At 32.4% G+C, this 14881-nt stretch overlaps 1 protein-coding gene across 1 annotated transcript in view; it reads right to left on the bottom strand.

The window, feature by feature from the left end:
- LOC108195574 (protein SABRE) overlaps positions 1-1831 on the bottom strand; it is a 42180-nt gene extending 40349 nt beyond the window's left edge. Inside the window, exons 1-2 of the mRNA XM_017362551.2 lie at positions 1548-1831; positions 1329-1410 (exon numbers count right to left, since the gene is read on the bottom strand). Coding sequence (XP_017218040.1) covers positions 1329-1399 — 71 coding nt within the window. The 5' untranslated portion in view covers positions 1400-1410; positions 1548-1831. The remainder of the gene's footprint in view (positions 1-1328; positions 1411-1547) is intronic.
- Positions 1832-14881: the final 13050 nt, after the last annotated feature.

The following is a 14881-nucleotide window of genomic DNA, read 5'->3' on the forward strand; positions in this document are numbered from 1 at the left end:
ACATATTTCTAATGTAATCATATCCGTCTATCATAAGTGATATGTCCAGAATCTTGGTAGTATTACTATTTACTACTAGGTATCTAGGTCCCCTTGCTATAACCCAGTTATCTTAATTTACTACCAACTACATGTTACTTTTCATTTACTTCAATCATGTAGTTACATACACAGATACACTTTTGACTACTTCGAGTTCGGAGATAATACTCCCTCAAAATTACAATTACAATAACATATATGAAAATTCATAATACTTTTTCTATAACAAACTCAAAAAACTCAACTAAATTAAATATCCTGGACATATTACGTTTCCAATCATCAATAACTGATTTTCATTGACCATCGCTCAATCAACCTAATAATATAGTATTATTTTACCAAACAAAAAAAAATTCTTATTTTGGCCCTTTTGCCCTTTTTTGACTAAACACCATTTGGATTAATGCAAAAAAATCTTTATGTGTAACCTTATGCCACGTCTTAAAAGAGGATGATTTCAATTTTATTTATCATAAACTTACAAACTTCATAGATGTCTACGATAGGCCCATCACATATTTTGGCAATTGCAATATTTTTATTATAGTGTGTGCCTTTTTAGTAAACACACGCCGGAATCACAAACTTATATGTTTAGTGATAAGCATCACAAACTTCAACTTCTGCCTACACTTTATATGGATAACAAACTTGTGCATGTTTCATACATACAAATTGTGTTTTACTATAGGAAATGATGATGTACTACGAAGGTTATATGATGATTTTAACAGAGGTTGAAGATGATTTGTGTAAAATTAAATGTAGATGTGTTTGAAAGACCGGGTCTTCAGGAGTCCAGTAGCTAAGCTAGTAGTTGATAATATTAAGATAGATAGTTAGCTATAATTATGGAATCACGTTATCACGTATGAGTTGTAACCTTCTATAAATGTAATCCTATATTAATTCACTGCATGTGAGCTTATAAATATCAATAATAAACACATTCATTCACTTCATAACTATTATCCTTTGTTTCAGTTTTCATGTATATAATGGTTAATGGTCTATTGATATGTCACATATGTATGTGTATATGAGGTGGGGTTTTGAAGGGGTTGTGAGTAGTAGGTAGTAGAAAACCAAGTGGTCAATAGTGAAAAATCGAGGTAAAGAGAAGAAAAAGTAAAACTATCACAATATTACTTGAGTTGACTAACTGATATTATCACGATATTACAATTAATCACTCGGCAAAACATAATCGCACATACAATTCAGTTCAATTCTTCATATTCACCCACACACATACATCTCCCTACATAAACTTCAATACTTACATAAACAGTAGCCAACAAATGATAGATATAAAGAGAAATCCGAACAGAAACTTGACCGGAGAAGCGGCCATCGCCGATTAACCTGAAACAAGCAAAATTAAGCAATTAACTACTCAATTGAACAATCGGTTCACATAAATCTCAGTAGAAACGATGAAAAAGCACTAGACTCCGAAAAAATCGCGCGGATCCGGCGAAAATCGAGGACTAGTAGCTTACTTTAGCAGAGGGGAGCAAGATCAGGAGAAGAAATCAATTGAAATCGTTGACAAGTGCGTTGTCGTCATGGCCATCTACAACGTTAGTTGTGTGTATATATTGTCCGGGAGTGGTGAAGAAGGCAGCGTCGACTGTGGGACTGTTTGATCACTTGATTAAATCTGACTCGCAGAGAAGAGAGAAAAATAAGTCGAGAAATTACTTTGAGGAGTCGAATGGTTCAGTGTATTTTGTGCGTAGAGATTTTCCAAAAAAGTTCAGTGTATTGTGCGTAGAGGTTTTTCCAAAAAATATGGGCGTTGGATTTGCTTTTTATAGATTTTTTATCAACTTTTTTACCGTTAACTTTATCACTTGTTTTTTTTTTTCCAAACATCTCCGATTATGATCAGCTAAAAGGAGTACAATGAATACATCTCCCACGCCGTTTGATTGGCTATAAGGTAAAAATATAATTATTAATATTTTTGATTGTTAAAATAGAATATATCAGTTTGATAAGATCTTACTAAAGATACACAGACATGTAGAGGTTCGATAAATTTAGTCATGACAATTGGATATGATTGGAGTATGAATTTTTCAGGCTGTTAGCAAATTCTTTTATTTTTAGTATGTCACTCATATTTAGCTAAAAACTTTCAATAGTTGGAAATGCTAATAATATTTTTTAAGTAGATGAATAATTTTTATGTATATATTATTATAGTATTCAAAATAATATATACAAATTTTGATCATTATTATATTTGAACTTTCTCCGTTTTTTTATATTTATTGCACTAATAAGATAGTGAAAAAGAGTCTAATTAGATAGTTATAATCAGATAATGAAAAGGATAGATTATTATATTGTATAATGAAAATTGTATTAAAATAATTCTTATTTCTGATTGGTTAACCACAATAGCGGTAGAAGGAAAGTTGAAGAACGAATATATGTGGTCTAAAATTTAGGAATGGCTCTGAGGGTCCTACGATAATTCTTATTTTCTGATTGGTCTAAAATTTAGGAATGGCTAGTCCTATAATTTTATTTTCTGATTGGTTAAGTGCATAAAGTGGTAGAAGAAAGTTAAAAAATGATATGATTGGTGTAAAATTTAGAAATGGTATGTGATTGATCCAAAAATAATTTCTCTTTTCGATTGATTAACTGCATATTGTGTGGAGTCATGTATTTAATAAAAAAAGGGAAATCTACAAAACTACCTACCTTTCTTTTATTATTTTCAAAAATAGTACCTTTCAGAATTATTTTAAAAATACCTTTTCATAAAAAAAAATTCCAAAAATACGGTTTGCAACTTTTGCAACCTCATTTGCAACCTTGGGCGGTGCAGCCGTTTCAGTTGCAAAAGAGGTTGCAAAAGTTGCAAATAAAAATGGAAAGTTGCAACTGTTGCAACTACAATTGCAACTAGTTCAACTGAAAATTGTAAGTTGCAACTCTAGTTTTCAGTTGCCATTTTAAGAAGTCTCACTGGAGTAACCCTCTTATATATATATATAATAATTATATAATATAATATAATATATATTATAGTTGTGTTGGGCCCGAGATAGGGGATAATTAAGCTAGAAGGGGGGGTTGAATAGCTTAATAGCCAATTTAAAAATAATAGTGTAGTTTTAAAAAGTTTATCCCCTTTTTAAAAGCTTGTATCGAGAGTTTTAGCAGTTATGATGTGCGGAAGTAAATGAAAAGAAATGAAATACCACACGAGCGATTTTATCCTGGTTCGCGGTGGCTAACTCAACCCTTGGAGTCCACTCACCCCTACTCCAGTCCCCGAGCTCCTCCCCGGACTCGAGATTTTCTCTACTATAAAGAACTCCTTTACAGTAGGCGGAGAAGCCTTTACAAGTATATATCTTGGAGCGTAACTTCCCGTTACCTCCTCACTATAAATGTAAATTACAAGACTTGTCTTGGAGCGTAACTCCCCGTCACCTCCTCAAAATCGTTGTATCTCTCAATGTGTAGTCTTTGTTCTTCTAGCCTTAAGCGGGTCTTGGATCTTAGATCTTAGGTCTTGGGTCTTTCCTCTTCCTCACGGTGCGAAGACGACTAACTCCCCGTTAGCTCGTCTAGGACTTGGGTCTTAGAACGAAGATCACCTCACTTCACTTCACCTCACTGCAAAATCTAGAAAACAATATCTACGAAAGACAACCTTGTTTATAAAAAGAGTTTTGGACGAGATTCACTAGTCCGAGTGTATCAATAATATTCTTGGTCTTAGAACATTAAAGATCAAGTGTCCTTTAAGCTTTTATAAAGCTTAAGACCTTGCAAGTATTCTTTTTCGATAGATTTGTATTTATAATCGAAGAATACGTTTATCGTACAAAATCCTCCAAATAAATGATATTTGAGTGTCTTGGAGAGTTTGTAGATAAAAAAGTCCTTTTAAGCTCTTTTGGCTATTTGGACGAATATACTTGTCTTTGACTAAGTATATGAAATACTTCGGGTATGATAGCCTTCGAAGTGAATATTACGAAGTGTTTTATTTTACAACTTCGTTTCAAGATAACCCCTCTTTAAATATAAATATCGTTTGCACGAGAGAGAGAGTGAGTTCTTGACTATCTTTAACAATTGCACTATGATATAGAGTTTTGGGCCACAATAATCCGCGACAATATCCGCGCTATAATATGTATATAGTTGATTTTAGAAATACCGAGCGAATCTCGCGTGGGACAAGCTACGGGTATTTTGTGGTGTGTGAACAAAGTGTTGGTGATATATATAAATATACGTATAAATCAACTCACTAAGGTGAGGACCACCACCAAACTCGTTTAAGCAAATATTCTCACGAAAGCTCAGCACGTATGAGAATCTTCACGTCAACAAGATAGGGTATAAACACACACGCACACGTAGGTATATTATAGATAATACGAGCGGCCAACTCTTGTGCTTTGTATTGTTAAAGAAAGAAAAAGAGAGCTTTGAGATGAAGAGAAATTTGGCTTGATAGCTCTTTTAATTTCGGTCGGTTAAGACTCGGATAAGACGAAGCTAAAGAAACCACTTACACGATTTTCGTAAAAAGTTCGCCGGAAAAATTCGCCGGAGGTTCGGTAGGAATTTGGCTTATGGACGAACTTCGGACAGCCCTTCGGGAGGTCGGAAAGAGTGGTTTGGGTGCAAGCAAAGTGGTACGGGGCTTGGTTGGGTGAAGCAAAGCCTCGGTGTTTAAAACCTCGAGAATATACGAATATACCGAGCGGGACGGAGGTTTTAAAGATGAAGTAGATGAAAAAATGTGTTTGTGTAAATTTGGAGAGAGCTTCTACTTGCAAAATCTCAGCACTTTGTTGCTTTTAGCTTGTAAGAAATGAATGGGGAAGCCTTGTATTTATAGGCAAAATTGGTGGAAGCATTTGAATTTAAAATGATTAAATTCAAATTAAAAACACATTGGCCCCACTTGCCCATGCTTGTCATTCTTGTCCCCCATGCTTGCCAATGCATTAAGTACACTAGTTGACCTGCATTTATTGGCACACATCTCAATGCTCCATGCTTGTGGATAAGGTGGTACGCATTTCGAGAAACCGAGTAAATTCCGTTACACTAAATATTACGAGATTTCGAACGTGCTCAATAAATTCCGGAAAAAATATGATAATTCTTAGAATATTGTAAAATGGTATTCTGCCAAGTTTGGTAATATTTGGTCAACTCTAGCTTGGTCAAACGTTCGGTGGAAGATCGGGACGACAGACAGAAAAACGCTCCCGAACGAAAGTCCTCGAAAAATTAGAAACTTTAACCATGCACTAAGAAAAATATATAACTGGCTAATCTCAAGTTTCAAGTCATTTGGACAAGTGTAAGTATTTTATTTGCAATTAAAACGATTAAAACGTTTTTTCGGGTCCAAATAACGAGCGAAAATTCTTTGAGATTTAGAAGAGAGTTTTTGACCAAAGTTAAGATTTGATTAAATACTTAAAATACATTCCCTTAAATAAAATACTTTTGAGGATGGGGAAATGTTTTAGAGTATTTAAATCGATTTTATTACGAATACTGATATTTGAAAAACCGATATAGTTCGTCTTTTAGTTAAATCACGTAGACTCTTTGACGAATGTTTTTATCCCAAAATACTTAGAAAATATTGTTCATGATAAATCATGATTTGATACGTTGTGAAAGAGCTTTCTAAGTATCGGAAATACTTTTCTTTGAAAAATAATGAATTTGAGAGACCGAGAAAAATATCCCAAAATAATAAAATCTGATATTAATATTGTTGAGATAAATATTAATATGGAGAATATAAATCCTTCTAGAGAAAAATAAAACCTTAGAAAAAGAAGGATCTATAATTTTGAAAGATTTAAAATAATTTATTCCGAAAGATTAAAAATTGTTTGAATATGGAATAAATTACCTTAAATATATTTTGAAAATAATGTTACATGAGATATTTAAAGAATATCAATGTAGATGATATTTATCCTTGCTCATGTATTTTTGATGTTACAATAGTGAGAGAGAGGCATTGAAAAAAAATTCCCAGCATGACTATTGCGTAATAAAAATTCTTTGAAAACAAATGTATTTTGGTAAAAAGGTATTTTAGAAATACTTGCAAAAAATGACTATCCCTTTTGATTAATCAATTATATTAATGATTGGGCGATTACTAAATGAATTTAAATTTAATGTTGTCACAAATACCAAAACAAATAAATAAATAATTGTATATCGAAGATATCCTTTCAGAATGTTTTTATCCCAAAATACTTAGAAAAATATTGTTCATGATAAATCATGATTTTGATACGTTGAAAGAGCTTTCTAAGTATCGGAAATACTTTTCTTTGAAAAATAATGAATTTGAGAGACCGAGAAAAATATCCCAAAATAAGATAAAATCTGATATTAATATTGTTGAGATAAATATTAATATGGAGAATATAAATCCTTCTAGAGAAAAATAAAACCTTAGAAAAATGAAGGATCTATAATTTTTGAAAGATTTAAAATAATTTATTCCGAAAGATAAAAAATTGTTTGAATATGGAATAAATTACCTTAAATATATTTTGAAAATAATGTTACATGAGATATTTAAAGAATATCATATGTAGATGATATTTCATCCTTGCTCATGTATTTTTGATGTTACAATAGTGAGAGAGAGGCAATTGAAAAAAAATTCCTCAGCATGACTATTGCGTAATAAAAATTCTTTTTGAAAACAATGTATTTTGGTAAAAAGGTATTTTAGAAATACTTGCCAAAAATGACTATCCACTTTTGATTAATCAATTATATTAATGACCTATTGGGAGGATTACTAAATGAATTTAAATTTAATGTTTGTCACAAATACCAAAACAAATAAATAAATAATTGTTATCGAAGATATCCTTTCAATCTTCCCCTTTTTGGTATTTGTCGAACAAACACAAAATTTAAATTTTACAAGTGTGTGCTTCCCCTCAGTGTATGCATGAGTTTTGAAAAAAATAACTTTTCTCATGCGAAAATCCTAGAAGCACTAGTAATCCTTGATAGTCCCTGCAAAAATAAAATTTGTTAGAATAAAATATATTTTTGTCTATTTTTGGCCTTGGGGAAATTTTAAATTTTGATAGCTATATAACTTAAATTTAGATACCACATGTTATGATACCAAATGTTATGAAGAAGTTATATAGCTTCTCTTCCCCTTTTGTTTGACAAAAGACCAAAAAGAATTGTTATACTCTTTTCGAAAAAAACTTTACTTCCTCGTTTATAATTGTTGGGAGGAAAAAATAATTTTCTTTCCTTAAAAATAATTGCTTCCCCTTAATCGTAGAAGGATATAATACAATCTCTTTCCATTTTTTGAAATAGAGAGACATGATTGAGAGATATGATTTTTTAGAGAGATATTTTTCTCTTCAAAAAAATTTGTTCCCCTTTTTTTTGATAATATTTTAAGGAGGTATTAATCTCTTCCCATTTTTCAATGATAAAAGAGACCATTTCTTCCTTTGTTTTTATTTGAATATGCTAGCTATGTAAGCTTGACTTTGGAGGATTTTTTTTTTTTTTATTCAACCAAGTCCAATCCGTGCAAGTCGAATCTTTCAGAAGATTTCGAAATGAAGATATAGAGTTAAGAAATTTTGGAGTTCAAAAATTTTTCTTGAACTTATAAAATTCGAAAGTCATATTGATTTTTATTAATTTTCTGTTTATTCGAAAAAAATTTATTCGAATAAAATTAATAATTTAAAAACTGATAGATCGAAATGGCATAAATATTTCGAGATGCATTTGTATCGAAATAAGTTGCTTAGTTATTTCGAAATTCAGATTATAATTCCTGTAATTTCTTTTCGAATAGAACAGGTAATCGAAGTACAGATAAATTTGATTTGTAATATTGAATCTGCATAAAACAAATTTTGTGCGTGTATGTGTTTTTGCAGAAGTACCACAATATATAATAAACTAGATTTTTATTAAAAGCAACAAACTTCCTAATCAGTATATCACAACTGACTAGTGGAAATACACACTAGTTAATACAATGAAGGAAAACAAACTTCTTCCTTCCAGCTTCTTGAAATAGCACACCTGAAAACAGAAAACAAAACAGAAAAGAAATACACAAACCTTTATTTTAAGTTCCAACTTCAGGAACTATTACTACAGCCACATCACAAGAGTCAGTCAGTTGAGTGACAAGACTCTGCAAACCGTCAGGACCACAAAAGCTTCATTCCACCATTTCAGAGTATCACTCATTAATAATTTTCTCAATAGTAGCAACAAATCCCAAACTGGGATCAAAATCAGTCAAACCAGGCAGATTTTCAAGATCAGCAGTAGCAACCATAGCAATATTCTTTTTCTCATCAACATCTTCATTCAAGCCAACACTCTTTTCATTTGGTTCAGACACACATTCTTCTTTAGGCATTCCTAACTTAGACTCAATCACAGCAAGCCTAGAGTTGATTTCTATGTTCTCATCTTCCAATCCCCTAATTTTGGTATTATTATCATTGATTTTAACATCCAAGTCATTGATAATTTTCCTTAATATCTCATTTTCCTTATCAGGGTGTGGGAGGCATCCACCCTTGCTTTTTCTAAGAGGAGAACTTATAAGGTTTGATTTCACTTAGGGGTACTTGGGGGGTTACAAGATCCTCCACATAGCAGAATTCAGCCCTTTCTACAATGTTTCTAGGCAAAGGGATGTGATGCATGTCAAATATAGCAGTGAAGAAGCAATCCAAATGGCATAAAGTCAAGTTGGTAAGCTAAAAACATGTGTAAAATGATCACATAAATGATGTTGAACTCAATGAATTAGTGATCATTTGAAACATAACTTTCATGTCAACAAAGTCAAGGGTACTTATCCATAAAAGGTTTGGGTAAGATATTGGCTCTAAGGATAAAAGCAAGTTGTTGATAAACAGGCAAGAGATGAGCAAAACTAATACCACAGTTTTTCAACACACAAGCCAGTTGGAACTTCAGACCCACAGAATAGCTTGATATATTTTCAAACTCATCTTTGTCAAACTTAAATGCATCATACACATTAATGCAAGGCTGTGTAAATAAGTTAGGATCAATTTTTAGAGCCTTACACAAGACATTCACATCAACATGCACGTGCTTATCGTGAACACAAGTATCTATCTCAAATAAGCCTCTATGATTAGTAGTAGTGATATATTTCCATAGAATTCTCCCATAATATGAGTGTGAAAATTTTGACCCTATAGAAAATAAGATTATCCCACTAGCTTTTAAGATCAGGCTATGAACAGGGCCTTGTTTGGGAACAGATACCATCATGCCAGGTTGACAAGCCATGAGCATCTTCCTTACCTTTCCTATGTTGGACAAGTTAACAAGTTTAGGTCCAGGGGAGAAGGCTTTCTTCTTATGAGATAGGATCTGAGATGAGGAGTGAGGGTATGGTAATTTTTGATTGAGGTCAAAAGGTCTAGCAAAGGAGAGTTGGTTTGTTTTAGGGTTAGGGTTAGGGTTTCTTAGGAAAGGGTTTCCTGTGTAGGTTCATGTTGGTTGTTTGATTTGTGTTTCTTGTTATGAGATGAGGAGGCAGTGTTGTATTTGTAGCTAGTGTAAGGTGTGGTTTGGGTATTGAAGAATTGGTTCATCTCCATTTGGGTTAGAAGGTTAGGGTTGTAGTTTGGGTTAGGGTTAGGGTCTTCTGTGTGTTTGTATTCCATCAGTGAAGTTGAAAGAGATGTGTACAGGTGATGAAATGCAGTGTGTGCATGTGCAAGTGTGTGTTTGGCCTTATATCGTAAAGGTCAGGGTTGGTCGGGTTAATAATCGAAGTGGAAGTGTTTGAGTAATGTCAGAGGCGTACAAGTTGATTCTATGGGCCCGTGCATGTGAAGATGTGTATTATCATATATATGTATGTGTAGTGCCTAGGTATAGGTGTAGTATAAACAAATAGGCACTCAAGTACTTCTGTGCATATACAAACAAGCACATAAAAGAAAAAGCACATTGCAAGTGGTTTCTTAAAAGTTTATGTCAAGTGGACCCCATCAATCAACTTTGGCAGTGAATAGTTTTTGAAAGACAATCATTCTTCCTTTTACTTTATATAAAATATAATTTTCAAAGTTCAAGATAGGGAGACAACTACTGATCTTGTAAAAAGCTTAGAAGGAAGATATTTTGGCTTTTCTACTTGGGACAAACTCAATTATACTCAATTACACATTCAATACAAGTAATCAGATAGCTCATGTAGATATGCACACATTTAAATAGTTACACAGTAAGCATACAATCATTTACACTTTAGTCCTGTTCATCTATTTATTTCTTCCACTCAAGTACATATCATATCTACTCATACAATTTGAATTCCCACACGCAAGTAACAGAGCAAATATGTCAGTTAAAGATAATGAGTACAATTCACAGTACTGGTATGCTCATAAGATAAGTCAGAGAAGATACTAGTTCACAGCAGTGGTAGCAGATATACATCCAAATTGCATTCTAAATATTTAAGCTGGTTTCATATCATGGCAACAACTAGCACATAATTATATTATTTATCTTCGTATTACATACCCTTAGAATCAAGTAAGTAGTCACAGGGCAAAAATGGCAACTATAAGTAATGAGTACATTCAAGATTTACTGACACATAACACAGTACAGGTCAGAAAATATATGTATCTAACAGGGATAGTACAACATACAGACAAGTTGCATTTAAATTCCAAATAGTTGCATGAAAATATCATGGCAAGGCTAGCTCAGAACACATACTTATCTTCATATTATATATATTTGCCAATTTATCAGCTTATACATCATGTGGCAAAAATATACAATAATCAGACCATGCAGCATATAGTAATTAATTTCATATCAAGCAAAGCATGCACTTTTACCAACTAACTCATGGTATTTCATATAATTGCATGTATCAAGTACCAATAAGCATTTGACATATGTAACTAAGCATCAGATTCATTAGGTACACAAATCAGCTAGTCAAATCATAAAAAAATTACAAATAAACATAATGCAAGTAGACCACAAGTAGATCATAATTCAGATTCAAGCAGTCAAGTTCTACTTATACTATCAAGCAACTAGGCATACTTAGACTTTATTTCAGTTTTAAGCAGTTTTTCTTGATTCTGATTAGATATATGACATTATCCTAAGTTGAATACAGAAGTTCTAGTTAAACATGTATAAGTCAATTATTTACTTAAGACATTTTTCTATTTTTATGGAATATATCATACAGTCATGGTAACCATAGATCATGGTATATTACACAAAAAATATTTCTAAGTGAATTTTAGACTATGCAAACTTTTTTCCATATAACTCACATGACAATATTCAGTATTCACCTTGTGTTTAATAACAATTTGACTAGATTTATACACTTTGACCCAAATTAACATAGAAATCACAGATAATCATATAAGTCAGTAGTGCCACAAATTTTGCGTATTCAAACCATATACTCAGATTTAATTTATACTGACTTTAAAATCATCAAAAAATTATGCAAATACCAAATATTACATAAAATGCACAAGTTCAATTTTTTGTTTATTAGCAAGTATTTATCTGACCGAAATCAAGCCAAATTCACATATATCTCAGATTTATATTTTTAACTAATTTGAAAACTAGCCTAAGTCACATGTTTGATCCTAGCAAAAAAATTACCGAGAAATAAAAATTTACTGTCATGTATTCACATAAGCACAGAGGTCACAATAAACAATTACACACTGTATTTAGTACAATATTCATCATATAACAGTTTAAATTTTATCCAAAACAGTACACACTCATTATTTTCGATTACACATTATCCATATAAATCCGTATCATCACAAGCAGTTCTAAAATCACCATTCTTATTTTTTTTTTCACACAAAAAAACAGATCAGGTTTAAACCAATACCATGACAGAATCGACTAGATTTAGCCACAAAATCACAGTTTCAGACATGAATTACCCAGATGAATGCAGAAATATAACATGCAATTCAAAACTTATCCATAACAGCCATATATCAGTCCAAACATCTCACAAAATTTCAACTATCCCAACAACCAATCCAATACATACAAAGTGCGAGTGATTTATGCTTACATTCGTGTTCTAATCACTAAGAGCCGGATGCCACATCCGTCTAGAACCCCTCACCTTGTCCAAGCGCTTAGAATCCAGCTTGGATCCTTACCTTTTAGCCGAATCGAGTTTAGATGGAGAGGTTGGAGGTCTTTGTCTCGTTAAATCAACTGCGATTTAATCGAGCTCGTCTTGAAAGTAGTCTCGAACAACTTCATCCAGCCTTGAACCACCATGGATTCACCTTAATTTGCACAGCCATGCCGTCCTCACCCATGAATTCGCAAACCCTAATTAGGGCTTCACTTTTCTCAGCGGCGATTGATATCTCAGCCTCGATATCGTCTCGATCCAGCATCGATCGAACCCTTTCGGCCATGTACCTGCAAAAATCTCGACAAAACTCGTTAGGGTTTTGAACACTCAAGTCCCAAAATAAGGATTTTTCAATGAAATCGAAAGAGACAAAGATGTGTGTGGCGTAGGCATGTCGAGATGTGGCTCGAACCCGTCGTCAATTGAGATGCCGACGAGTGAATCGAGACATCTCTTGTTTTTGTTACCCAACCCATTAGTAATCGATCCGAATCTTATCAAATAACGATAGATAAGACTCGATTGTGTAGAGCTTTTTGAAAACAATCGATGAAGAAGGAGTTCGAGAATCGCCGGAGAGGAAGGAACTCGCAGGAGAGTTCTAGAGAGAGACTGTAGAGAGCACGGCGAAGAGAGATGTGAGGGAGTGAAAAGAAATTATTAATTTGTATATATATTTTAGCAATGAATGGTCCTGATTTGCTCCAGGGTTTTGATCAACGGTTTGGATTAAAGACTTTTGAAAACCGGGTCGGGTTTTGACTGATGGGTCGGTTTTTGACTGATGGGTCGGGTTTGACCGAATTTTAATTGTAAAAACTGTTTTTTTTTTTTTTTTTTTTTTTTTTAAAAGGTTTTTGACTTGTTTTTGATTTTGTAAAATCAAAAAAAAAATACTTGTGAAAATAGATAAAAGTAGTTTTTCACATAAATAAATTTTATCCAATATTTTTAAAAAAAATATTTTGAGCACATATTGGATAAAATAATTAATGTGTAACAATAATATAACATAATTCTCCAACGAAATAATTTGCCCAATTTATAAAAATAAAATTAATTTTATTAGGCAAAATATCTCTCGATGATATATTGGAGATATAATAATATTATTAACGATTTACCCTTTAATTTAGGTAAATAAATATAATCCACAATTTTTGAATGGATTTTTTTTAGCCATTTAACAATTTGTTATCGTTAAATTTTTAATTATTTGACAAGTACATTCTTATACTTATTTAGAACAAATGTCATATACTTAGTATCTTAAAAATATTTCCGGATATCCAAAAATATTCGCTCGCCCAAGTAATACCGTCAATGATTCCAATTTTAAATTTTGACTCATGAAAATCCGATCAATAAATTAATTATTGACAAATCTGAATTTTCAGAGTATACTTAAAATTTGGTTGACAATACTCCTTACACGTAAGATGACTAATATACATGATAAATATTCTAAAGATTATTTATAAACCAAGAATAATCACTTTGAATATTCCAACATTCCTAAATCCAATCGGAGTTTAGTGAATCGTTCGGAACTTAATGGTTTAGTGAAAATGTCTGCGATATTATTTTCAGTCTCTATATGAGATATTTTTATATCGCCTTTATTAACATGATCACGTAAGAAATGATGACGTATATCTATGTGTTTGGATCTTGAGTGTAGCACGGGATTTTTGCTTAAATCAATAGCACTCGTGTTATCACACCAAATCGATATAACATCAAATTTAACATTATAGTCCGCCAATGTTTGTTTCATCCATAATATTTGGGCACAACATTTTGCAGCAGCTATATATTCTGCTTCTGTAGTGGATATAGATACGGAGTTTGTTTCTTCGAAAACCACGAAACTAAACATCCACCCAGAAATTGACATGTACCACTAGTACTTTTTCTGTCAACTAAATGTCCGGCATAATCCGAATCAGAAAAGCATACTAGATTAAATGGTACACCTTTCGGATACCAAAGGCCAAGATTTATTGTGCCTTTTAAATATCGTAATATCCGTTTGACAGCGGATAAATGAGATTCCTTTGGTGCCGCTTGAAAACGTGCACACTTACATACACTATATTGTATATCGGGTCTACTAGCGGTAATATATAATAAGCTACCTATTATACCACGATATTTCTTAGTGTCAACTGGAATCCCTTTAGGATCTTCCGTTAATTTATCGGAAGTAGACATAGGAGTAGATACGGGTTTTGTATTTTCCATGTCAAATTTCTTTAGCATTTCTTTGCAATACTTAGATTGCGATATATGAATGCCTTCATCGGATTGCCTAATTTGCAAACCCAAAAAGAAATTTAACTCACCCATCATACTCATTTCGAATTCCTTACTCATTTTTTCAGAGAATTCTTTACATAGATCATTATTTGTTGATCCAAAAATAATATCATCTACGTATATTTGGACAAGTAATATGTCATCTTTTTCTTGTCGCGTGAATAATGTTTTATCGGCCGTTCCCATCTTGAAATTATTTTCTAAGAGGAATTTACTTAGCCTTTCGTACCAAGCTCTTGGAGCTTGTTTTAACCCATATAAGGCTTTATATAG

This window comes from Daucus carota, chromosome 7, assembly GCF_001625215.2.
Source record: "Daucus carota subsp. sativus chromosome 7, DH1 v3.0, whole genome shotgun sequence".
Classification (NCBI taxonomy): domain Eukaryota; kingdom Viridiplantae; phylum Streptophyta; class Magnoliopsida; order Apiales; family Apiaceae; genus Daucus; species Daucus carota.